Here is a 23,731-nt window from a genome sequence, read left to right on the forward strand (position 1 = left end):
CAAGAAAGCGCTTGAAAAAATGTTTTTATTTGAAATTAATAAAATAAAAAAATACAGGTGTGCTTGTTTGGTAAATAAAGTTCCATTATCTCCCTGGAGACAGAATCATATCTGATGTCAATTGGTTGTTTTACTGTAAGTTCAGTGCTTCTGTCTTCCCCTTTCTCTGTCTATCCCTATTCAGTCTACATACCTGCTGAACTTTCCTACTCTGTCTATCCCTATTCAGTCTACATACCTGCTGAACTTTCCTACTCTGTCTATCCCTATTCAGTTTCCTGCTGAACTTTCCTACTCTGTCTATCCCTATTCAGTCTACATACCTGCTGAACTTTCCTACTCTGTCTATCCCTGTCTATCCTGCTGAACTTTCCTACTCTGTCTATTCCTGCTGAGTCTATCCCTATTCATACCTGCTGAACTTTCCTACTCTGTCTATCCCTATTCAGTCTACATACCTGCTGAACTTTCCTACTCTGTCTATCCCTATTCAGTCTACATACCTGCTGAACTTTCCTACTCTGTCTATCCCTATTCAGTCTACATACCTGCTGAACTTTCCTACTCTGTCTATCCCTATTCAGTCTACATACCTGCTGAACTTTCCTACTCTGTCTATCCCTATTCAGTCTACATACCTGCTGAACTTTCCTTCTGTCTATCCCTATTCAGTCTACATACCTGCTGTCTATCCCTATTCAGTCTACATACCTGCTGAACTTTCCTACTCTGTCTATCCCTATTCAGTCTACATACCTGCTGAACTTTCCTACTCTGTCTATCCCTATTCAGTCTATATACCTGCTGAACTTTCCTACTCTGCAACCACAAATTCAAATTCTACTTCCACCTCAATCACCCCAGTAATCTTTATCAGATGATGGACCAAATCCACCATTTCTATATGGGATCAAATTGGTTGTGTGTGTGAGTTTAATGTAAATGGGCAGTGTGTTTAGGAGTGTGTGGACCCTCGGCTTTGTGACATTCTGGCAGGAGGCTCAGTGTGTGTTCAGTTCAGGCCGTCAGTAACATTGCCTTTGCTTTAGTAATGACTTTTTCTACAAGAACTGACACTCCAAATGGAGCAGGGAAGCCTAATTAAATCTGATCTAATCTGGAACAGCCAGTCACAAACAGTGTCAGGGCAGTCTGCCATCCAGCTGTGTGTTTGTTCGTGTGTCTGCATTTTGTTTGTGTCTGTGTGTATCTGTGTACTCATACATGACTATTAGACCCCAGATTAGATCCGAAGCTGAACTGCTATTTTCAACCAAAATAGTTGTGTTTTCCTGTTAAGTTGTTTGTTGTTTCAGTCAATTCACTTTAGGAGAAGTACCGTAAATGAATCATATTAATAGAGTCAAGCCTTGAGAAACGGCAATATGATATTCTAGATTAAACGGTGTCTTCGTAGTCTGTCTTGTCTGTTGATCAGGTCTGCGGTCTGACTATTTCACTGCCTGGTGGAGACAGAACGCTCCAAGCGAAACACACTGAAGAAGACATGGGGCAGCCACCAGCCACAACTCCCTCCTCTGCTTCAACAAAGACTGTCTGTCTCTGTCATGTGGAGACTGGGTGATGATTTGAAGGCCTGGTAAGAAGACACCAATGCTGAGGGCACCCAGACTGAGACGCCAACATGAAAACCTGACGATGCAGCAGTTCACCGACACTCAGTTTTTTCTATGGTTGTTTACTTAAGCTATGACTGGTACTTCAACTCTCTCATTCTTTCTCCCCCTCTCCATCTCAGCAGATGACTTGGCTGGTGGAGCTGTGGTCCGGCTCAATTGTGCAATTTCATCCACTCATGTTTACTTTACTGGCATCTTTCTTAGCATATTTCCCTCTGAACATTTCTCGTCTTATCCTGCGTTTCCTCAATAATGATGCTCTCCATCTCTTATATTCCTTTGAAAAATACTTCTGGACTTGAAAAGCAAGCACATAATAACGTCGTCAAATGTTGCAGTTCATTTTGGAACTTGATCAGGGTGTTAAGGAAAATAAAGTAGTTGTTCGCATAAACATTTGGACAACTGTCTTCTTCAGCAGGAAAAACAACTGGAAGCGACTTGATCGTGGGAGAGAGGAGGTGTAGGGAAGGAGGAGTAGAGGAGGAGGGCTGGCGGCGTGGGCTAGTGGTTTGTGCTGAGTGTCAAGAAGAGAGCGGGAGACAGACGGAGGTGAGAGCAGTGCTTTGAGGTAACGAAGGAAGAAAAAGTGGGAGATCAGTGGTTGGATCGGGGAGAGGGGAAAAGGAGGACAAGGAGGAAGCAACATGCGAGAGGAAAGGCGATTGAGGAGGGTTTTAGGGGGTCACGAGGGTAATAAAATTATAATTCAATGAATTTTCCAGAAAAGTGCAGTTTGGGGGAATAAATGGAGGAAAGCAGCTGCTTGTAATAAAGGCCAATGAAAGTGTCAAGTCTCTCCTTCCCTTATAATTCAACCCGGTCCACTGTGGGAACCAGTGGGAACGAAGGGGAAGACCATCCTCCTCAGTGAATTTCATAAAAATAAAAATGGTAAAACATTTCAAAAGTTATTCTTTTTAGATAAAACTATACAAAATATATTCACGTCACCAAATAATTGATTCAAACACTTTTTTTGCAATGAAGGTCTACAGTAGCCTCAACAGCACTCTGTAGGGTAGCACCATGGTGTAGCCAGAGGACAGCTAGCTTCTGTCCTCCTCTGGGTACATTGACTTCAATACAAAACCTAGGAGGCTCATGGTGCTCCCCCCTTCCATAGACTTACAGTAATTATGACACCTTCCAGAGGATGTCCTCCAACCTATCAGAGCTCTTGCAGCATGAACAGACATGTTGTCCACCCAATTAAAGCATCAGATAATTAATCTAGTACTGAAAGTATAAGCTACAGCTAGCTAACACGGCAGTGCATAAAATGTGGTGAGATAGAGAGTTTGTAATGTTTTTCAGGCTCACTTACTTAGCTAGCAAATGCAGCTAGCTAGTTTAGCCTATTCAAATAACCTGCTCAAACAGAGGGATGCTATGTTGGCTAGCTGGCTATGACTATCCAACACAACACTGGAACTCTTCCCATTCAAGGTAAGCTTTTGGTTTGACTAATTTATTGCCACCGGGGCCCATCGGTGTAAGTGCTAAACTGCTTACTGACTGTACATTGTAAACGTACTGTTTGATTGTAGCAGGTTTACTAACAAATTAGTTCTATTAGCTATGTTGACTAGGACGTTACTTTAGCTAATGTGGTGACAACAGTGTGGACCGTGGGTAGCGGTTCTGATATGGTTTGGAAAGGTTTCTTCGCCTGGTCACAGACAGCTGATGTGTTGTGCATTGAAGTCCACAAGTGAAGGGAGAAAGTGAGAGGAGGAGAGTGCATAGATGACAGAAGGAATACAATATGGCTGCTATCAAAGTGAACTGTGTTTACGCGTGATCAGGGGTGTATTCATTCTGCCGATTCTGTTGAAAAAAACGAAACGAGGATAAACATACATGAATTTGTCCAATAGAAACTCTCGTTTGCAACTGTTGGACTAATGATTACATCCTAGATCAGCTAGATACATGCAAGTGTCACCTCAAATGTTTCTCTCGACCTGTGTGCACCTACATTGTAAACTTTCATTCATAGGCTGGGTTGTAGCAACCTCCTGATGGATGTAGGGAACATTTGATTATCATGTAGTAGCCTAAACCTATCACATTACATTGAACTGGGTGAATGGAATCTGAATGACAGTGATCCAAAAAGCTGCAATAGAAATAAGGCCATGCTCAAACTTTTTCTGTTGTTGTTAATAGACCAATAAGAAAGAGAATTCCAAACCTCTCTGCCAATAACAGCTAGTTTTCCATTTTCCCCTCCCCACTCAGATCACTCCCAGACAGACTTGCTTGAGAAATTGGTCTTTGCTAAGAAGCTATTTTTTGGGATAATTTAGATTGAAACAATCAAAGTAAGGTACTTAATTAATACCCAGAAAGGATGTAATATTTAAATAAAAATAGCTTCATTAGACATTTCATTTGTTAAGAGTTTTCTGAAAGTAGAGCACACTATGCATTTTACAATATAAGAGTGGACAGGGGTTTACTCTTAAAAAAATTAAAAATAAATAAAAGGAAGGAAGAAGGGAAAAAGATAGGGAGGCTCTTAATGTTTTCTGAATGGCGAGGTTTAGAACTAAGATCAGTCTTTCATATTTAAACAATGGGCTTATGTCCACCCTGCTGAGCTCTCCATGCTCCTCTCCCTACCTACTCCCTCCCAATCTCCATCTGTGTCTCTATCGGTCTGCGAGCAGATACACACTGCACATCCTGCTCAACGCTAAGGCCCAGCCAACAGTTCACTTCCTGCTCCTTCACTCCTCTGCTCTCCTTCACACCAGAACTATTCCCAGAGCATACATTAACAGCCATTCATATACTCAAATAGCATGTGGACACAAACAGACAAACCAACACTTCCCCCTTTAAACTCACGCACACACACACAAACACACACACACACACACACACTCTGCCCCCCAAATGTAATTTCAGAACAGTAACGCTGGACATTATCTGCCTCTCACTTCCTGTACAGATTTGGAGTTTCAGTGGAAACTATTTCTTTCTTGTTTTAACGGTGCGAGAAAAGGAAACGGGAGATAAACGTTCAGTGAGAGTGAACTAATGAATGAGAGACAGAACGAGCAGGAGAGATTTATATTCCCACCATTGACATCAACTTCAAATGGGCTGTTCCCTCTCGTCTATGGGCCTTCACATGTCTGTGGTCCAACCTCATACTGCCATGATAAATCGAAGATTGATATTGCCCACTGCCCCTGTCAAGTCACATGTCATTTAAACTAGTTTCTTATGTTATAACAAAACAGCTGTGCCCATACAGTTTCCATGTAGACTATTTTTCTAAATTAACTTTGGAGCCAAGTGTGGATTTGTGTGTTTCACGTAGGTTGCTGGGAACCGCAGCATGTCCTGCAGTCCAAAACAAGCTGGCTTAAAGTGTGTTTGTGTATAAATACACACAGCCTTATTCATCGTCAGCTCACAAAGCCTCCTCCAGAGAAATGGGTCAAACATCTTGAGGCTATAGCTTTCATCCACTCAGAGCCCAGCCACTGTTTATCTGTTTAGGGAAATACTGAGAAATACATCACTCCTGGTGTGCAACCAAACACGTCACTAAACATTGCGGCTTCGGGTGAAAAATAAAAGACCTAATTCACATAGACAGTATATATACACGTTTCTTTGGAACCAGAGGTATTGCCTTACGTCTTACCTTACAAGCCCTATCAACATTTACATTTGTATATTCTGTTGAATTAAAGTTAACACTTTTGTTTCCAAAGGTAAGACAAAATCACCAGCTTGACTTTTCCTTATGAAGATAATGTCATTGGTCAAACCCCTACAAACCCTCTATTAGGACAGTAAAAAGGAACATGTACACAGCATATTAAAATAAGAGGAAAATGTTAATATCACATGTTATCAACAACATTGTAAGACAAGTAAAACATCTCATAACAATGAAATAACCACAGGTTTAACACAGGACTATTGTCCCCTCAAAATAAAAAATGAAAATGTATGTAAATGTCTGTGTGTCTCTGTCTGCATGTACGCAAGTGTGTACGTGTGTGTTGTTTGGTTGCTGTGTAGCTAAAGCGTCGCGTCCCCATGCTGGGTTCAGTCCTGAGGTAAGCACCAGTTTCACTTTGCTTTGGTTCAAAATCAAGAAAGAAAATATGTGACAGAAAAACAACACCTTGATATGCTCATTATGTTACAGAATAAAACCCTTCAATTAATGTTGTACATTAATACAATCCCACAATAGTAGGGATTATTGTCTCAGTCTCCAAGCTAAGGTTTTAAGATTCACTAAGTCTATCACAGTGCATTCATGGCTTTAGTCTTCACATTCACCTACTGAGGTTGGCATTGGCACTATAGTGGTCAACAAACTCCAATCGGACATAAGGTCCGACAACATAGACAAATAATAAGCCAGCATGCTCTTTGGAATTAACATTCTAAAACATTTAACAACAAAACAATAAGTGCCTTCAACCCCAAACCCATAAGTGCTCATCAGTTGATAGAGACGTGCCACTGTACTGTACTGTGCCATGTTTGATAGCCCCCTAAGCAGGGAGACAGGGAAGGGCAGATGTAGGACTCGGCTCGGCAGTGCTTGGGTGTCTTGTTATGGTGTGGATCAGAGGGGCTGGATGGCAGGCATGAAATGGGCCGTCAGGCCGACAGACAGTGTGAATTGTCAGGGAGAATGTGAGATTTCACAGGGATTACTGGAAGACTGGGAGGCCAGCAGCTGGGCTGTGCTGTTCACCCACACCGACGGCCCGGCCTGCTGCCGCACCACGAGCAGAGCCCTGTCAGAGGCAGCTAGCGCCCAGCTCTCGTGTTCACAACGTCGTCACATTAGCAGCTCCCAGTCCCTGTGTGTGTGTGTGTGTGTGTGTGTGTGTGTGTGTGTGTGTGTGTGTGTGTGTGTGTGTGTGTGTGTGTGTGTGTGTGTGTGTGTGTGTGTGTGTGTGTGTGTGTGTGTGTGTGTGTGTGTGTGTGTGTGTGTGTGTGTGTGTGTGTGTGTGTGTGTGTGTGTGTGTGTGTGTGTGTGTGTGTGTGTGTGTTAAGGCAGCAGCGGAGCAGTCACTTTGGCCTGTCAATGATAGCACAGCCCTCTGTCAGAACTGAGACTACTACGGGTCAAAAGGATTCAACGTGGTTAGTACTATTTATGCTCAGAATGGGACAATTGTCAGTGCTGATGAATCATCTGTGTTAGAGCAATTGCTGCTATTGATAGAGACTGATTAGGAGTAATTGACTCAAGCCTCTCAGCACTGACTTGGATGGCCTCTCTGTGCTCTCCTCTGGTGAGATGAATAGCTGTACCCACCATTGTAAATTCACTGAACAAAAATAGAAACGCAAAATGCAAAATCCTAAGATATTTTCCATAAGCACAAAAAGTTCATTTCGCACAAATGTTGTGCACAAATGTGTTTACATCCCTGTCAGTTTGACAAGGTAATCCATCCAGCTGACGGGTGGCATATCAAGAAGCTGATTAAACAGAATGATCATTACACAGGTGCACCTTGTGTTGTGGACAATAAAAGGCCACTTCAAAATGTGTAGTTTTGTCACACAACACAAAGCCACAGATGTCTCAAGTTGAGGGAGCGTGAAATTGGCAGGCTGACTGCAGGAATGCCCAACATAGCTGCCGTAATGTTAATTTCTCTACCAAACTGCCGCCAATGTTGTTTTAGAGAATTTGGCAGTAAGTCCAACTAGCCTTACAACCGCAGACCACGTATAACCACATCAGCCCAGGACCTCAACATCCGGCTTCTTCACCTGCGGAATCATCTGAGGGGGTATGCCCTTTTGTGGGGAAAAACTCATTCTGATTGGCTGGGCCTAGCTCCCCAGTGGGTGGGCCTATGCCCTCCAAGGACCACCCATCGCTGCACCCCTGCCCAGTCATGTGAAATCCATCGATTAGGGTCTAATGAATTTATTTCAAGTAACTGATTTCCTTGTATGAACTACAACTCAGTAAAATCTTTCAAAATTGGTGCATGTTGCGTTTATATCTTTGTTCAGTATATTACACAACGTCACAGGCAACACCCATTCTTAGTCTACACTCCACACCACTGGATGATGAAGCCATGGAGAAGGATTGGCGTGTCATCAGTTGGGTATGCACCATGATGCGTCCCAGTTGTGAGATCACAGGGCTGTGCTACTCGCTACTTTCTCAATAACAATTTGAATGCACCTGGAAGCAAGTCAAAATATGATTGGAAAAATACGAATACAGAGAGGTTATGGGTTCAAAGGGTTATGGCACTGAGTGTACAAGTCATTAAGCTACTATTACTGTCACTTAATATCAGTCTCTCTGTACACAACATCATGATCAGAGTACATAACAACGGTAGAAAAACAAAGCACAGATAACTTTACCTAAATGGTGGAGCGAATGCTGTTTTCAGTTAGTCCCTCCCTCGTGACTAGAACAGCTGGAGCATGGCGTAAAACTGGATAGGGAGATAGAGAGAAAAATCCAGTACCCCAAAAAACAAAATTAAGAAAAAGTGTTCCAATCAATTGCAAATCCCAAAGCTTTGGCTTTTTCTTTTGTCCAACAGTCCTTTCAGTTCTGGACAGGAGCCCTGAATCTTGTCCATATGTGCTTTTTCCCATTTTATGTACAATTACAATAGTAGTAGTACAAAAGTACATTTAGTACACAGGTGTAGGGTCAGATTACAACACTTTCTGGCAACAGTTTCTTTGGTTTTTCATTATGTACAAAAAACAAAGAAAAATTGATCTTTGGTTCTCAATTTGTTTTTGGATCGGTGGTTTGCGTATACATAAATACTACACTGTTTTGAGTGGGTATTCCTTGGTCAAAATATAATAGAAATAGCACGTTTCTCATTCTAGGAAGGTCTTTAAAATGCATATAATGCAAACTTAGGAAAGAAAGGCACTTATAAGAGTCTACACAGTTTGTGGGCATTCTTTAGGCCAAGTATTGGCCTTAGTCTGAGGTGCAGATCCTGATGGAGTTGAGGTGAATGACATTAGAATACTGTAAGTTAAGTTGTGTGCCCACAGGATTGTGTGGTAGCCAAGGCCTTGCTGGGGGTGACTGGTCAGAGGGTTTTAGCTGGGGGAGTAGCGTTCAATGGTACGAGAGTGAAAGTCAGAGAGGGACCCTGGGGGAGGGGGAAGGGCCTGGACCCCCAGGACATCCATCTTGTCATGGTGGCTGAGGCGCAGGTGTTCGGCTGCCAGTTTGGACAACGGGAACAGGCTCTCCATGGCATGCTCTGCCAGCAGCTCAGAGGCCTTCTCCTGCTTCAGCCCCAGGTGCTCTGCTGCGTATTTACTCAGGGGGTAGATCCCCTCCGAAAAGTCCAGCTTCAGCTTTCCGTCGGCCGTCAGAGCCCCTCCGCCCCCCCCACTGCTGTGCATCTTCATGTGGCTGATGAGGTTGCGCTGCTGGGCGAACTTGCCCCCGCACACCTGACACTCATAGGGCTTCTCCCCGGAGTGGATGCGCATGTGCTCTGTGAGGCGGTACTGGCGGGTGAAGCGCATGCCGCAGTGGTCGCATGCAAAGGGCTTGAGTCCCAGGTGGCTGCGCATGTGGCGGGTCATGGTGCCGCGCTGGGTGAACTTCTTGCCACAGATGCTGCAGGGGTAGGGCCGTGTGAGCCAGTGGGTCTTCTCGTGCTGGCGCAGCGTGGCCGGGTCCTTGTAGGACTTCTCACAGGAGTTACAGCGATAGGGTCTGATGATCTCCCCCAGGACCCCAGGCGTCAGGCTCTGGCTGGACTTCCCCTCCAGGCTGTTCAGGCTGACATTACCATTGCTGTTGCTACTGTTGTTTTTGGGGTTGCTGCTGCCCATCTCCCCTCCAGAGTACAGCTCCTCCTCTGTGTGGGTCTCCACGTGGGCGTTGAGCTGCTCAGAGCTGGGGAAGCCCTTGTCACAGGGGATGCACACATACAGGTTGTCCCCAAAGCTCTCAGGCTCGTAGGGTAGGTGGAACCTCCCCATGGCCCCTGTGGGTGATGGTCGACCCTCACTACTGCCTGTCCCCTCACTGCCTGAACCACTCTTCTCCTCCTCCCCATCACAGCCCACCCTACGGTAGCGATCATCGCTCTCCTCCCCTGCCTTGTGATGGTGGTTGTGATGCTGGTGGTTTTGGTCTCCGTTTCCACCCCGTTCCTCCTCATCCTCGTCATCCTCTTCATCCTCAGCTGTGTATGACAGTGGCTCATGCTTCACCCAGCGGTAGATGTTGCCCATCTCCCTGCTGGGCTCTCCAGCCTCTGTGGGGGTGTCGGGGCTGAGGGGGCAGGGGTAGTGGTCTGGACCTTGGGAGCTGGAGCGGTGGAGGTGGGGCCCCAGGGGCTTATTAAGGTGGGGGTAAGAATGAGGTGGGAGAGACCCAGCCTGATCAGCTGTCTCCATCTTCTCTGTGGGGTAGGCCCCGCCATTGTTCCCCGGCATTGGGCTGGTGCGGCCGCTCAGCCCCCCCTCCCGCTCCTCATCGTGGTGGGGCAGGGCGTGGGCCAGGTGGGGGTGGGAGGGAGTGTTCTGGGACTGGGAGTTGGGGCTCTTCTTGGAGAGGTCCAGGCCATAGATGGGGGAGCAGTTCCTGTCAGAGTGAGCTGGGCGCAGGCTGGGCTGGGCAGGCAGGGCTGAGGGTGTGGAGGGGAACACCTGAGGGCCCTGAGAGGAGGTGGGGGCATACAACTCCCCTGCATGGGTGGCATGGGGGTGGGGTGGCAGCTCCTCTAGTGGTGTGGCGCGGGGCGTGTGGGTGTTCACAACTCCCCCTGGGTAGCAGGACTGAATAACAGGGGTGGACACCCGATACCTGCCCCCTCCCCCTAAACCCAAACTATTGGGGCCCATCTTCCCATAGGGCAGAAAGGCAGGAGTGGGGCGGAGAGGGTACTTCCCATTTCTCCTCATCTTCTTCTTACACAGTGCCACTAAGTCCAGCAGCTGCAGATAGCTAGCTGCAGCCAGCACGGCCCCCAGGTTGGGCTCTGTTGGGGAGCTGGGGTCTCCCTCCGTCAGACGGCCCGTGTAGATGTAGTCTAGAATGACCCGGAACACCCCGGGACTCACCATCTCGTGGTCTAGGTTGATGAGGTTGTCATGGACGACCAGGGACTTCAGGTAGAGGCTGCTGGCGGCCAGAATATTCTTATGGGCTCGGAACAACGCGTTCTGCACCACGATGATGACATCACACAGGAAGCCCTTGGTGCGCTGGGTGTTGAGTTGCAGGAGGAGGTGTCTAGCATGACTTGGGACTTCCATGGCATGGAGCATCGTCGTCAGACCGCCACCTAAAACAGCAGATATCTGTAAACGTCATGCAGTGCCAGTCAAAATCTACTGTATATAGTTCCTATATTTCCTAATATGCTTGCATGATATTGTGGCACATTCCCCAATTACTTTTTGTCTTATTTTTATCTCTTTAAGTGAGACATTTAAAAACGAAGCACATTGCTGACAAGGGTCTGATTTGGCATCCGTATACTAGAAATAAATCAAGTGAACTCAAATCTACATCTTCAAATCGAATTTAAAGCAATCAATTCAGGAAGTAAACTTTAAAAAACAATTTGAAATTTGAAAAAAAAAACAGGATCCATTTTCAATAACTTCCCAATAAACTGAGGAGCATAAACTATTTATTTTTTAATACATTTTTGAATTTTAAAATTAAAATCACTTCCAAATTTGACCGCCTTCAATTTGAATTGACCCCAACCCTGCTATTAGCTGAACTCTGCCACTGTATCCCATTACTTAACTTGGTTTTGATGAATCGTAATGATTCCATGTAAGCCCAAATGAACAGATAGGCTCCAGATTTACAGTAAAGGCAGGACACATAGGAGTTACTCTATAAAAGTGAGCTATTGCTGTAAGTGAACAGCAGTTGATGTGGTTTTGTTATTATCAGAAACTGAAGTGTACACATTCACTTCCTAAACTGTACACATTCACATTCACTTCCTAAACTGAAATGTACACATTCACTTCCTAAACTGAAATGTACACATTCACTTCCTAAACTGAAATGTACACATTCACTTCCTAAACTGAAGTGTACACATTCACTTCCTAAACTGAAGTGTACACATTCACTTCCTAAACTGAAGTGTACACATTCACTTCTTAAACTGAAGTGTACACATTCACTTCCTAAACTGAGATGTACACATTCACTTCCTAAACTGAGATGTACACATTCACTTCCTAAACTGAAGTGTACACATTCACTTCCTAAACTGAAGTGTACACATTCACTTCTTAAACTGAAGTGTACACATTCACTTCCTAAACTGAGATGTACACATTCACTTCCTAAACTGAGATGTACACATTCACTTCTTAAACTGAAGTGTACACATTCACTTCCTAAACTGAGATGTACACATTCACTTCCTAAACTGAAATGATGAGAGTGAGAAAAATAAAGATACAGATATGGATATGTTTTCGTGTTGCCGGCTTCCATAAGAAATGTTCCAGAGGTGGTGTGTGCAGTGTTTTAAACAAAGCGGAGTGAACATTTTGCAAGTATGATGAACAGCAGGTATACTGTAACCCTGTGGAGGCAGAGGACGAGTCCAAAAAAAGATGTGTCTTTGAGCTCCCATTCGGCCCAGTCATATAAGGAACTCTGATCACACAGGATGTAAATCAAGATATTTTAAAGCTCCAATGCTTTAACTTGAGATTAACTCTGGAATTGTAATGGACACAAATGCTTCACACACACAAAGTTGTGTATTGTTGTACTAATTCTTAAGTAAACATTATTAACTGAACAAATTTAGCAGGATGTATTGTTCAAACATTGGAGTCTGAGGATACTTTACTGATGAGATGAAACAGTTTGGAACTGTCCCTAAGGGCTTGGTCTCACTGAGGGGAAACAAGCAACTGAATAAATATGTCTGACCGTGGTCTTCTTGACATAAGTTCATCCTCTTATTGTTTATTTCATTGACTATAAGCCCCCAGTCAGAGGGACTGATGCATGAGATTGAACGTGGACATTTAATTACCGACTGAGGCCTCCTTAAGACACTATTCTGCCCACATGGAGGCCCTGCAAGCCCACTGCACACCACACATAAACACACCAAGGGATCGATCTAAAGAAAAGCAGGGTATGCAGGGTATGTGGTATGTTGTATATCCTGGCTGTCCCATAGCCTTCCATTCCTATTGTTTAAAGACACACCTCAGTCTTAATGAGTTTGCGGTGTTGTTGAGGTGATATGTTTAGAATTAACCAAAAGGTATGTAGCAATTTTTAAAATGGTGTCATTTTACTAGAAATTCCACGATATGAGGAGCAAATCCAGAAAAAGGAACAGGTAATTCAATATGCCTCAGATGAGAATTGATATTCAATGCGATGGGTAAGTTATACATTAACATCGTGAAGGATTTCAGTTATATATCTAGGCACTGTGCTACTCGATTGGTGCGTTGTGCGCAAGGCGCAGCCCTCATAGGCTTTTACGCATGAGGTTTGGACAGGCGCGGATGTTTCCCCAGGGTGAATGGGAGTGCACCATCCACTTTTGTTCTGTCACAACACGCTATACACGGCCTGAGATAATAGAAAGGCGGCATGAAACAGAGCTCTATGCTACACTGTCCCCTTTATGCGCGTCGAGAAACATGCCACCACCTTATGGGACGCCAGCCTTCAATTATAAAGAGGGTTTTACTTAAATGTTTCAATGGTAGAGGGATAAATATATTATAAGTTATGATTTCATTTTTTAGATTCTGGAAAAACTATCACATTTACTTGCGCATCTCATCTGTCTAACGAGCAGCAAGAGAGTGGGCTTGCGTGTATGGCACAATGATGCTATACTTTGTTTGGGCTCGTTTCCGTTTGTTTGATTGCTATCGTTATCATGTCACACAAGTATACACAGGAACACGCACGTGCACACACACGAGCGCTTGTAGCCTGTAACGGCGGGTTTGCCATTTTTAGCGTCGTTTGGATATATGAATTACAAAAATAATATTAACACATTTAACGCGTTCAGTGAAAATAAAACGAATTCAAATTATTAGCATGATCATCCAGTTAGAATGAACGAATGAACTGTCTGTCATATCTGTAGAATTTGTAGAATATGCACATTGTTTTTTTCTCTCAAGACGTCGAGTAAAAGATAAGAAAGTAGTGACCAAAATAAATAATGTAGGCCTATTAAAAACCTTAGTCATGCATTAAGAGTGACTGTATCATTCACGTGCTCAAAATAGGTCTCTCTCTCTCTCTCTCTCTCTCTCTCTCTCTCTCTCTCTCTCTCTCTCTCTCTCTCTCTCTCTCTCTCTCTCTCTCTCTCTCTCTCTCTCTCTCTCTCTCTCTCTCTCTCTCTCTCTCTCTCTCTCTCTCTCTCTCTCTCTCTCTCTCTCTCTCTCTCTCTCTCTCTCTCTCTCTCTCTCTCTCTCTCTCTCTCTCTCTCTCTCTCTCTCTCTCTCTCTCTCTGCTCAATTAGTAAACATGTTTTACAATAATGTGAACCATTTATCATCACAAAGGTGGTTGGAGGTGAATGCTATATTTGGTATAAGGGTGACTTCTTTGAAAACCGCACTTGAGTCACCTTTGGGACAGTTTGGTATCCATGATACCTGTGTTGTGTCTGTGTTGTCACTGCTCTGGTTTGGGGTTGAGGCTGAGTTTAGGCTGAGGGGTTCTGCTCTGAGTTAAGAACACCCTCCACACTTCCCATCCACACATTCTGCCTGCCTGGTTTTCAGAGAACGACTTTGTATGCATATAGGTTTACATGTTAGTATGAGTATTTTTTCGTTTGAGAATGTTCTATTTAAGGCACTTAATAATTCATGAACGTTGCAAAGAAAACATACTTATTGATAGCAAATTAAATGTTAATTTTGTTTTATTTATGCTTTATTTAGTCTATTCTAAATTAATGTATTTAGAGGTTTCGACTAACAACAAATATTTGGAGAAAGAGTTCAACTGTTTGTTTTCATGCTGTGAAATAGTATATATCATTGCTGTTCACATTGCTGTCAAACCACAAGGAAAAAACAGTGAGACACTGAGCTCTAAAGCCTTACGTGGCACGAACTTTTTGTGAATGAAATGTATAAAAGCAGTAGAGCATGAAACCTTATTTAATGAAAACTACAATTGAGGCTTTGAAAGTAGCCTAAGGAGTGGGTCTCCTAAACTGAGTGGGTCTCCTGCGCTTCGCCTAAGCAGTGCAGGGAGACGTCTTGAATTTTAGATAAGGCCAGAGACATTTGCTTTTTACACTTCCTCTATAGTCAGAAGGATAGAAAAGTGAGTAGTTTTAGACAGCCGTCAAAAAAGAGGCTGCCACCTTATCAACACAACCTTGCCTTTACCTTTGTTATGGTTTTGATACGCTATGTCGTTGACTTTCTTATCAGGGACATTTCAAATGCTGAAACTCGTGATCTGCGCGCCTCATCTCTTGAGAATAGAGACCCCCAGACTTCCATTCATAATCCCGACGGGAAACAAGTGCACACGATCTCCTTTATTAAAGGGGCCTCCTAAAAAATAACTCACAGGCTATAGGTTTTACATTTTTTATTTGTTTTAAAATATGTTCTGGCTGTTAGTTTCCTTGTCACCACTAGCTTGCATGAGATAGGCCAACAAATCTTATTTTTAAAAATGTGCCTCCTTTTTTAAAAGGTATTTTGCCTGCAGTAAAGTTTGTAAAGTTGTAAAAGATAAGTCTAGTTTTGTGCAACCATGTCTTAATTAAATCAATAGATTTTATTGAATACACACCGAGATTGGAAGTAGGCCTACAAACTCAAAGTTGCCCTTTTAACAAAATAGACTCGACTACTTCTGAGTCCTGTTAACTTCTTCAGTAAATGTAATTATATTCCTACTCAATGCGTTCATTAGGCTATAGATAAAATACAAAAATCTTATTAAATACATCGTTTATCAAGAAATGGACAATTTGAGAAGTAATTTGTTATTCAGGCTTATAGGCTATTTTCTTTAAAGATAGGATACAACAACAAAACGACATGATTTAGGTATCTTACATCTCGCATTAGACAAATCACGAGACTTCAACGCGCATAAAACCATCCCTGACTTCTATAGTGCGTCACCCGTCGTTATCTCAGTCTGATAACCATTAGTCTACATTAAATCATCTCCGCAAATATTGTACAAACGGAAATTCAAGCAGCCCTACACTTCATTGAAATGGCTGTAAATTAGTGATAGCCTATGACATCTGCCTATACGTGCGTAATGTGTTGTCAATATTTTTGTGATTGATGTTTTGATAAACGACATCACTTAAATGTTGACATAGCAAAGTGCAGAAGGGTTGGGAGAGGAACAGAACAGGAACAGATTAAGCCGTCATCGCTCTGGCTAAAATCGAATCAACTCCATGTGAAGCACCATGAACCCTTCATTAGTCCGATGTTAGGCGAGCTGTGACCTATAGCTGCACTGTGGTGGAGGGGGGTGAACGCATCAATTTACTACCACTGACTGACTGAGGATGAGGCATCATGCTGAACACCCAGAGACTGAACTACACCATCTGATGACAATAGGTGACATATAGGTTCGGCCTACTTAACAGCAAATAATCCAATATAAATATTACCTTGTTATAGTTTATATAGAATTTAGTCCAGTGATCCATTTAACATGATACAATTGTGTAGGCTATTCGTAGTTTGTTGGGGCTGAGAATTCTTGAATCAAACAAAAGGCTGCTCACATAAGCAACCATGTCTTGTTACAAATAAAAATCTATTATATAATGGGTTCCATCGCAAAATTAGGAAAACATGACAGTGATTTTAAAAGTTCCTCATTTGCATTCAAAATACACAAACATTAACCAAACACTGAACCCACGATAAACCCCCTATGTTCACATTAAAATCGCTAAAAGGTGAAATATTGTCAATATTTGGTCTCAATAATTTTGCCTGTTCTGTAACTGTAGTGGTCTTTAAAAAGCTGGTATTGAAACGTTACCTGGATGCCCGATCTCTTCTGCCATCCGATCTAAGTCTCCCTTAATGATCATCTCAGCAGTCTTTTGGAGTAATTTCTGACGTTTCAACTTTGAACTGCCAGCCTCCAAAAACCATGCCAGTTTTCCAAGCACGACTGCCAAAACTTTTTATTATTAATTGCTATGAATTTCTTGTTACTCTCTCCGTCCTCCCTCCCTCTCTCTCTCTTTCTCTCTGTGTCCTCCTTCCCTCGCTCTATCTGCCCCTCCCCTCTCTTTCTCACCCCCTCCTTAAAAAAATACGTGCTTAGTCCAGCATCAGTTTCCTCCTGTTTTATTTTAGTAATTTTCTCGGCTATTTTTTGTGTCGAGGCTATAACGCGCAATAATGGAGCCTCTATGCGCCGTAAGTGTTTTAGCACCCCGTGTGATGTCAGTCTATAATAAAACTCTATGTTAAAATCGAGGGCAGGAACTTCATTCAACTGACCCCAACTTGAACTTCACAACACATCGCGACTTCGTCTTAAAGAGACAGGCCTTTATTGTATATCCCACAACAGTTTCGCACTGAACTGAAGTTTGGAGACATATGATACTCGTATAAAAAATGCTTATTGTCAACAATTAGACGATGGGGAAAAAGCCTACACACTGACAGATGATGGATGGTGTATTCATTCATATACCATTTGACTGAAACTGATCTGTAACACACACCCTTTTAGCGTCTCAGTGGAGGATGCTGAGGGGAGTACAGCTCATAATAATGGCTAAAATGAAGTCAATGGAGTGGAATCAACCACATGGAGACCATGTCTTTGATGTTTTTAATGCCATTCCATTGACTCTATTCCAGCCATTATTATGAGCCATCCTCCCCCCAGCAGCCTCCACTGGATAGTTCCAAATGTGCTGTTGATATTGTGTACTAGTCCTAGTGGGTAAACCGTTGATAGCCTATACTGAAGTGACATTCTACAGTCCAACCCCCATTGGCTAACTTAGAGTCACTTCATCTTTAGAGTTTGGTGTCTACTGATTGTAGCATAATGTCTAATGAGTCTCACCTGCTCAGGTAAAGACAAGCAGACAAGAGTTGACAGTAGACTGCCACGGACCCATATCCTGCGACACTCTGAGCACTGACAGAGGTTGGAGGGGAAGAGCAGAACTCTGTCCCCTGATATTTATCCATCAAATATCTTTATAAGGTAATCCTGCAACCATACACTATATAGTAGCCTAGTAGTGCAGTCATTGACCTTATTTGTTTTCATGCGTAAAACGTGGGCCTATTTGAAAGCGGAAAAGGTACCTACCTCTACGTTTGGGGTAAGCTACATATACACGCAGTAAAATATGATTAAGTGTACCTACATTGTACTGTAAATTATCCCCAAAATAATTACAATATACTGAACAAAAAAATGCAACAATTTCAAAGATTGTACTGAGTGAAACTTCATTCAAGGAAATCAGTCAATCGAAAATTTCATTAGGCCTTAAACTATGGATTTCACATGACTGGGCAAGGGTGCAACCGTGCGAGGGTATAGGCCAGGATAAGTTTCCCCCACAAATGAACTTTATTACAGACGGATACTCTTCATTCTGTTTAATCAGGTTCTTGATATGCCACACCTGTCAGTTGGATGGATTATTTTAGCACTCACTATCAGGGATCTAAACAAATTTGTGCACAACATTTGAGAAATAAGCTTTTTGTGCATATGGACAATTTCTGGGGGATATTTTGTTTTTAGCTGATGAAACATGGGACCAAGACTTTACATGTTGCATTTTCATAATTTTGTTAAATATATATTCATCATGACAGCTGTTTTTGATGTTTAGGTATTCTATGAAGTTTTGTTTGTCTTCAGGCCTACAGTGATTTCCGTGTTCCACACACAGTACACAGTTCTGAATTTGATCATGTACAATAACAACTTACTGTATGTAGCCTTTGCTATTTTTAATACACAGCAATGGGCCTAGTTGCAGTGTTGGCTGACATTCTGAAAATCATCTCAATCAACTTTTCTAATTTACATCAGTTCTAAAACTTTTAGAAGCTGAGCATGTGTCAAATTATATATTTATTCTACCAATTAACTGTAGGTATATCAATCTTTGGCTACTAATTGTAAACCGTTGTCACTGCAAATGGTCCTTTTGCCGTTATCACAAACATCTTAAGTTATAAACGTTTGTTTTGAATTAGTAAGGAACGTTTCCTCTCTCGAATCCTTCAAAGAAAAGTAAGTAAATTTAGATTGAGAGACATTCTCGGGAGGTTTTGTTTTACATTTACCCCTAACCAACCTCAGGATAATTTAAAGCTTTTAAAATGCGATATAATTTAGGCGTCAGGTGCTGGTATGTTAAGTCTATACTTGCCAGCTGACAGACAACTGTTCAAAAAGTCAATAAATATATACATAAGTAGGAGAGCTCGTATTGGCTTCACTGACGGAATACACCTGAAGTCGCGGTAAGTATGCAGACGCTATGTAAATATTCATGAGGCTAGCGGAGGCCATCGCGCGCTCTCTCCCAACTGTCATTTACCCACCTCGGACTCATGTCTGGTGTCGTGGCCGGTTGTGAAATCTTCTCCTCGGGATTCCCCCATCCAGACTTCCAAGCTTACTCGCCTAAAATTCCGTGCTATTACCAACCTCTTCGTTGTTTTCTCATACTCTCTATCACAGTTCGTCCTTTCTCTCTGCCCCGCACGCTCTTTTATTTCTCACGTGCAATAGTACTATATCGACACCTCTTCAGATTTGGTCGAGGTCCGATCAGACCAGGGCTGATGGCCTGGTGGATGCGCCCACAGCGACACCCAATGGTTGGCCTTCTAGGTTGTAAATGTGCGCAGCAGCCTTTGTGCTTAAAGTTACCGTCACTCACTGCTAAACCCGTTACTTTGCACTGTGCTTATATTCTATTTGGAATTTTTTAAAATCGATATTACACTTGCTTTGCCATTTCAGTGTATATATTTTCTCCATACTCCAAGTTGTATGTGAACTTCTTCTGTCAGATTCACTGTATTACCAGACATACCAGTGTAATGGATGGCTCATAGAATACATCACCCCCGTCAGTAAAGAACTTCTGATGTGATATTTTTTCCCTCAATGGCACAAGCATTGGTAAAGACGGGCACAGTACATAACTCTCTATATCAGCCATAATTAGGAAAATATCTAAAACTGTACCAAAAACATGACCTTCTTTTAATAAATTTGATTCATTATTGAAAGCAGATACATTGATGTTAATATTGTGTTCATATTAACATTTCCCTTCTATTTTAGACAATGTTATTTTGAACAGGAAATTATATGCCAATTTGTCTGAACTTCTTATTTGATGTGAAAATGTACCTGCTTACAATGTTTTACACAGCTCAAACTACCAAATATGTAGCAGGTGTCTTTTAAAAAATACCTATTTGCATGACAGAAATCAACAAGGTTTCCATAAGACATTTGATAAAGTCAATTTAGTTGATTGAAAGTCACCGACTGACCAAAATAGTCATACCTTTAATGATCATAATGACTCAACCATTCCCTATAGATGATTTCATAGGCCTTGCTGTGGATTGTGATGGCTCCCTCCAACACCCAATCCTCCCATTGTCTGACCAACACCCTGTCAATATGATAAGAGCTGCTACAGGTGTTTATGAACACCACTGGACGGATCCCTGATTATTTCACCGTCATTATCTTGTTGCTGCTCTTTAGACAAAAGATGTTGATTTAGTAGGACACTTACCGGGCAGAAGCCTATTCATGTCTCAGCCTACGTGTGTTGTAGTATTTCAATCACAATAGCAGCTGACAATCTTCTGATCGAGGGTCTTCCTCTTTGGTATTATCCAAGTTCAAGATGCTGCTGGCTGCTGTTTCATTAGAGTGGTCAAAGTCACCCGGCCTGGAGGAGAGGAGGTATTGTCTCGCTCACTTCCAGGTTCCCATGATGAACTGTTGATAACCTTGGTCACAGAGGTGGGCAGAATGGAACCAGACAAGGATATGGGCCATCTAAGGATCTATTAGTTTCAATACATTTTCATACAATAATTTAACTTGGGAATACAGCATTTTATTCATTGATATTGTGTGAGTGAGCGAGCCCCTTCCTCCAGAACCACACTTGGGAACCAGACATTGAGAAGCTGAGCTGCAGCAGCTAAAAAGCTCCAGGCACCAAAAGGTCTGCTGTCACCTAAATCACACACCTCCAAACTTACACTGACTGGACAAAACATGATGAACACCTTCCTAATATTGAGTTGCTCCCCATTTTACCCCGACCAGCCTCAATTTGTCGGGGTATTGGACTCTACAAGGTATCAAAAGCGTTCCACAGGGTTGTCAAGTTGGCTAGATGTCCTTTGGGTGGTGAACCATTCTTCATACATAGAGGAAGCTGTTGAATGTGAAAAACACAACAGCTTTGCAGTCCTCGACATACTCAAACCGGTGCGCCTGGCACCTTCTACCATACCCCGTTCAAATATATTTTTCTTGCCCCTTCACCCTCTGAATGGCACACGTACACAATCCTTGCATCAAGGCTTAGAAATCCTTGTTCAACCCATCTCCTCCCCTTCATCTACATTGATTTGAAGTGGATTAAACAAGTGACATCAATAAGGGATCATAGCTTTCACCTGGATTCACCTGGTCAGTCTGTCATGGAAAGAGCAGGTGTTCCTAACGTTTTGTAGATTCAGTGTATTTACAAATGTCAGGGCTGCATATGTTTGTGTTTTTAGAGCAGGGTTGAATCAACTTGGATGTTGAACTTGATGTAGACCCAACGTGAGTTAGTAATAATAAAGGGAAAGGGTTTTTTCCCCGACAGTTGTTAGGAGATATGAGGGCCCCAGCCCTCATGCTCAGAGCGCCTCGTTTCAATTTGCACTCAGAGTGACCAATAACATCCCAATCAAGTTTTTATTGCTCCATTATTGTCTGGCAGGTGGCCTGCTGCAGTCAAGACAGTACAGAGCAGAGAGGCAGAGGGACCGTGGGATAGAATGGTTCACCTGCAGCCGTCTTAGCGATTAGCGCCCTGCCACCCTACACCAGATGAGCATATCATCACTCTGCTCCCATTCCAACCTTCCAAGCATCTCTCTCTCCCACTTTCTCTTTCTCAGGGCAGTCTGCACCTCTCTCTCTCTCTCTCTCTCAGGCTCATCTCTTTCTCCTACCCTCCCTGCAGACATGGCCACGGTCCTTACCAGATGCACTTCCCCCTCAGAGCCAACCCTTCACCAGAGATTGAGCGGTAGGCTCAACATTGAATCACACCCATCTCTTAATTAAATGTAATGAGCAGCTTTGGGACAGTTTTAGTGGATAGGTGTGCAAGGCATGTCATTTGAATTCTCTGAGCTGTTGTATTGTTTGGTCGCTATTCCAATCCACCCTCATTCTGTGAGCAATTATCTTGCCATATTAAATCCAAATTAGAAATACTCATGGATGATTTATGATAATACAGGGATAGTATGGCATTCCCAACTCAAATAAATGGCTATGGTGAGAGTAAATTGGTGGCATTGAAATGTCTCTGAAAGTCATACTGCAGATGTGTGAAAATGTATGTATCATAACGTATACGTTTGATACGTTTATCACTCAAGTTGGCGTTGGTTGGGGTAGCTCCAGAGGTGTGCAGCTGCCAGTCTTGTCCCTCAGGACTTCCCCAGCACCTACAGTTTGTTGGTTCCTGTGGACCATCATGCAAGGAAAGTATATTGGTAGACCCAATATGTGTGAGTGAGCAGGCCAGCCTGCTGGGCGTCTGTGGTGCACATGGCTGTCCGTTGAGTGGTCTCTGCTCCCTGGTCTCTCCTCATTAGCCTCACACAGCTCAGCCCTTCCCTTCTCACCCCTCTCCCTTTTCTTCTCTCCTTTTACCTTCCACTCACAGAGCACACATTGGGGAAGAACAACCTTTGTTTTCTGTATCCTACACACACAACACACCCGCTCCGCCCCTCCTTTTCTCTCCTCTTGACCGACTAAATCTCTTTTCCGGCTTGATACTCGCTGAAAACCATATGGTGTGTGACATCATGAGGGCAGGAAGCAGAGAGAGGGAAGGGGAGAGCAGAGCAGAGCAGGGGAGAGATTGGCTTGCCAGGTCTCTGCTCAGTGATGTCAGCAGACAGGCATTCTGGGAGGCCCATTGGGGGGTGAGGGGGAGCAGGTTGGAAGTGGTTTGGTTTTTTTCACATTTCACTCCCACCTGGATAATCAGGGAAGAGAGGGCGGAGGGGCATGGACTGGAGGAGGAGGGGAGAAGGGAAGCGGGGGGTCTCATGGACTGGAGGAGGAGGAGAGAAGAGAGGGCAGGGGTCTCATGGACTGGAGGAGGAGGGTCATGGACTGGAGGAGGAGGAGAGAAGAGAGGGCAGGGGTCTCATGGACTGGAGGAGGAGGGGCATGGACTGGACGAAGAGGGGCATGGACTGGAGGAGGAGGGTAGAAGGGAAGCGGGGGTCTCATGGACTGGAGGAGGAGGCAAGAAGGGAAGGCGGGGGTCTCATGGACTGGAGGAGGAGGAGAGAAGAGAGGGCGGGGGTCTCATGGACTGGATGAGGAGGGGCATGGACTGGAGGAGGGGAGAAGAGAAGGTGGGGGGTCTCGTGGACTGGAGGAGGAGGGGAGAAGAGAGGGCAGGGGGCTCATGGACTGGAGGAGGAGGGGAGAAGAGAGGGCGGGGGTCTCATGGACTGGAGGAGGGGAGAAGGGAAGGCGGGGGGTCTCATGGACTGGAGGAGGGGGAGAGGGCGTGGGGTCTCATGGACTGGAGGGGAGAAGAGAAGGCGGGGGGTCTCATGGATTGGATGAGGAGGAGAGAAGAGAGGGCGGGGGTCTCATGAACTGGAGGAGGAGGGGCATGGACTGGAGGAGGGGAGAAGAGAAGGCGGGGGGTCTCATGGACTGGAGGAGGAGGGGAGAAGAGAGGGCGGGGGTCTCATGGACTGGAGGAGGAGGGGAGAAGAGAGGGCGGGGTCTCATGGACTGGAGGAGG

At 43.8% G+C, this 23,731-nt stretch overlaps 1 protein-coding gene and 1 long non-coding RNA gene across 6 annotated transcripts; both read right to left on the reverse strand.

Annotated features, from left to right (window-relative positions):
• Window positions 1–285: 285 nt before the first annotated feature.
• LOC124005001 lies at window positions 286–2,583 on the reverse strand. 2 transcript variants are annotated; one of them, XR_006833548.1, is made up of 3 exons: window positions 757–2,583; window positions 414–638; window positions 286–323 (listed from the first exon to the last, which is right to left on the reverse strand). It is a non-coding gene; the product is annotated as an uncharacterized LOC124005001 (long non-coding RNA). The 2 variants fall into 2 exon arrangements; XR_006833547.1 differs by having other exon boundaries at window positions 712–2,582.
• Window positions 2,584–7,538: 4,955 nt separating this feature from the next.
• Window positions 7,539–19,426, reverse strand: LOC124005002 (hypermethylated in cancer 1 protein-like). 4 transcript variants are annotated; one of them, XM_046313819.1, is made up of 2 exons: window positions 19,236–19,426; window positions 7,539–10,961 (listed from the first exon to the last, which is right to left on the reverse strand). In XM_046313819.1, exons 1-2 carry the CDS (start codon window positions 19,293–19,295, stop codon window positions 8,736–8,738), a joined length of 2,286 nt encoding a protein of 761 aa, XP_046169775.1. In that variant the 5' UTR covers window positions 19,296–19,426; the 3' UTR covers window positions 7,539–8,735. The 4 variants fall into 4 exon arrangements, with proteins under 4 accessions (XP_046169775.1, XP_046169777.1, XP_046169776.1 ...); XM_046313821.1 differs by having other exon boundaries at window positions 7,539–10,945; window positions 19,236–19,370; XM_046313820.1 differs by lacking the exon at window positions 19,236–19,426 and adding an exon at window positions 16,678–16,965 and having other exon boundaries at window positions 7,539–10,945.
• Window positions 19,427–23,731: the final 4,305 nt, after the last annotated feature.

This window comes from Oncorhynchus gorbuscha, linkage group LG19, assembly GCF_021184085.1.
Source record: "Oncorhynchus gorbuscha isolate QuinsamMale2020 ecotype Even-year linkage group LG19, OgorEven_v1.0, whole genome shotgun sequence".
Classification (NCBI taxonomy): Eukaryota; Metazoa; Chordata; class Actinopteri; order Salmoniformes; family Salmonidae; genus Oncorhynchus; species Oncorhynchus gorbuscha.

Bases quoted from the DNA above. Each gene is read 5' to 3' on its own strand.
- LOC124005002 (XM_046313819.1), bottom strand. From the start codon at position 19,295: ATGGGGGAATCCCGAGGAGAAGATTTCACAACCGGCCACGACACCAGA. The intron at 10,962-19,235 runs GTGGGTAAATGA...TGACGTTTACAG, and splicing joins ACACCAGACATGAGTCCGAG to ATATCTGCTGTTTTAGGTGG.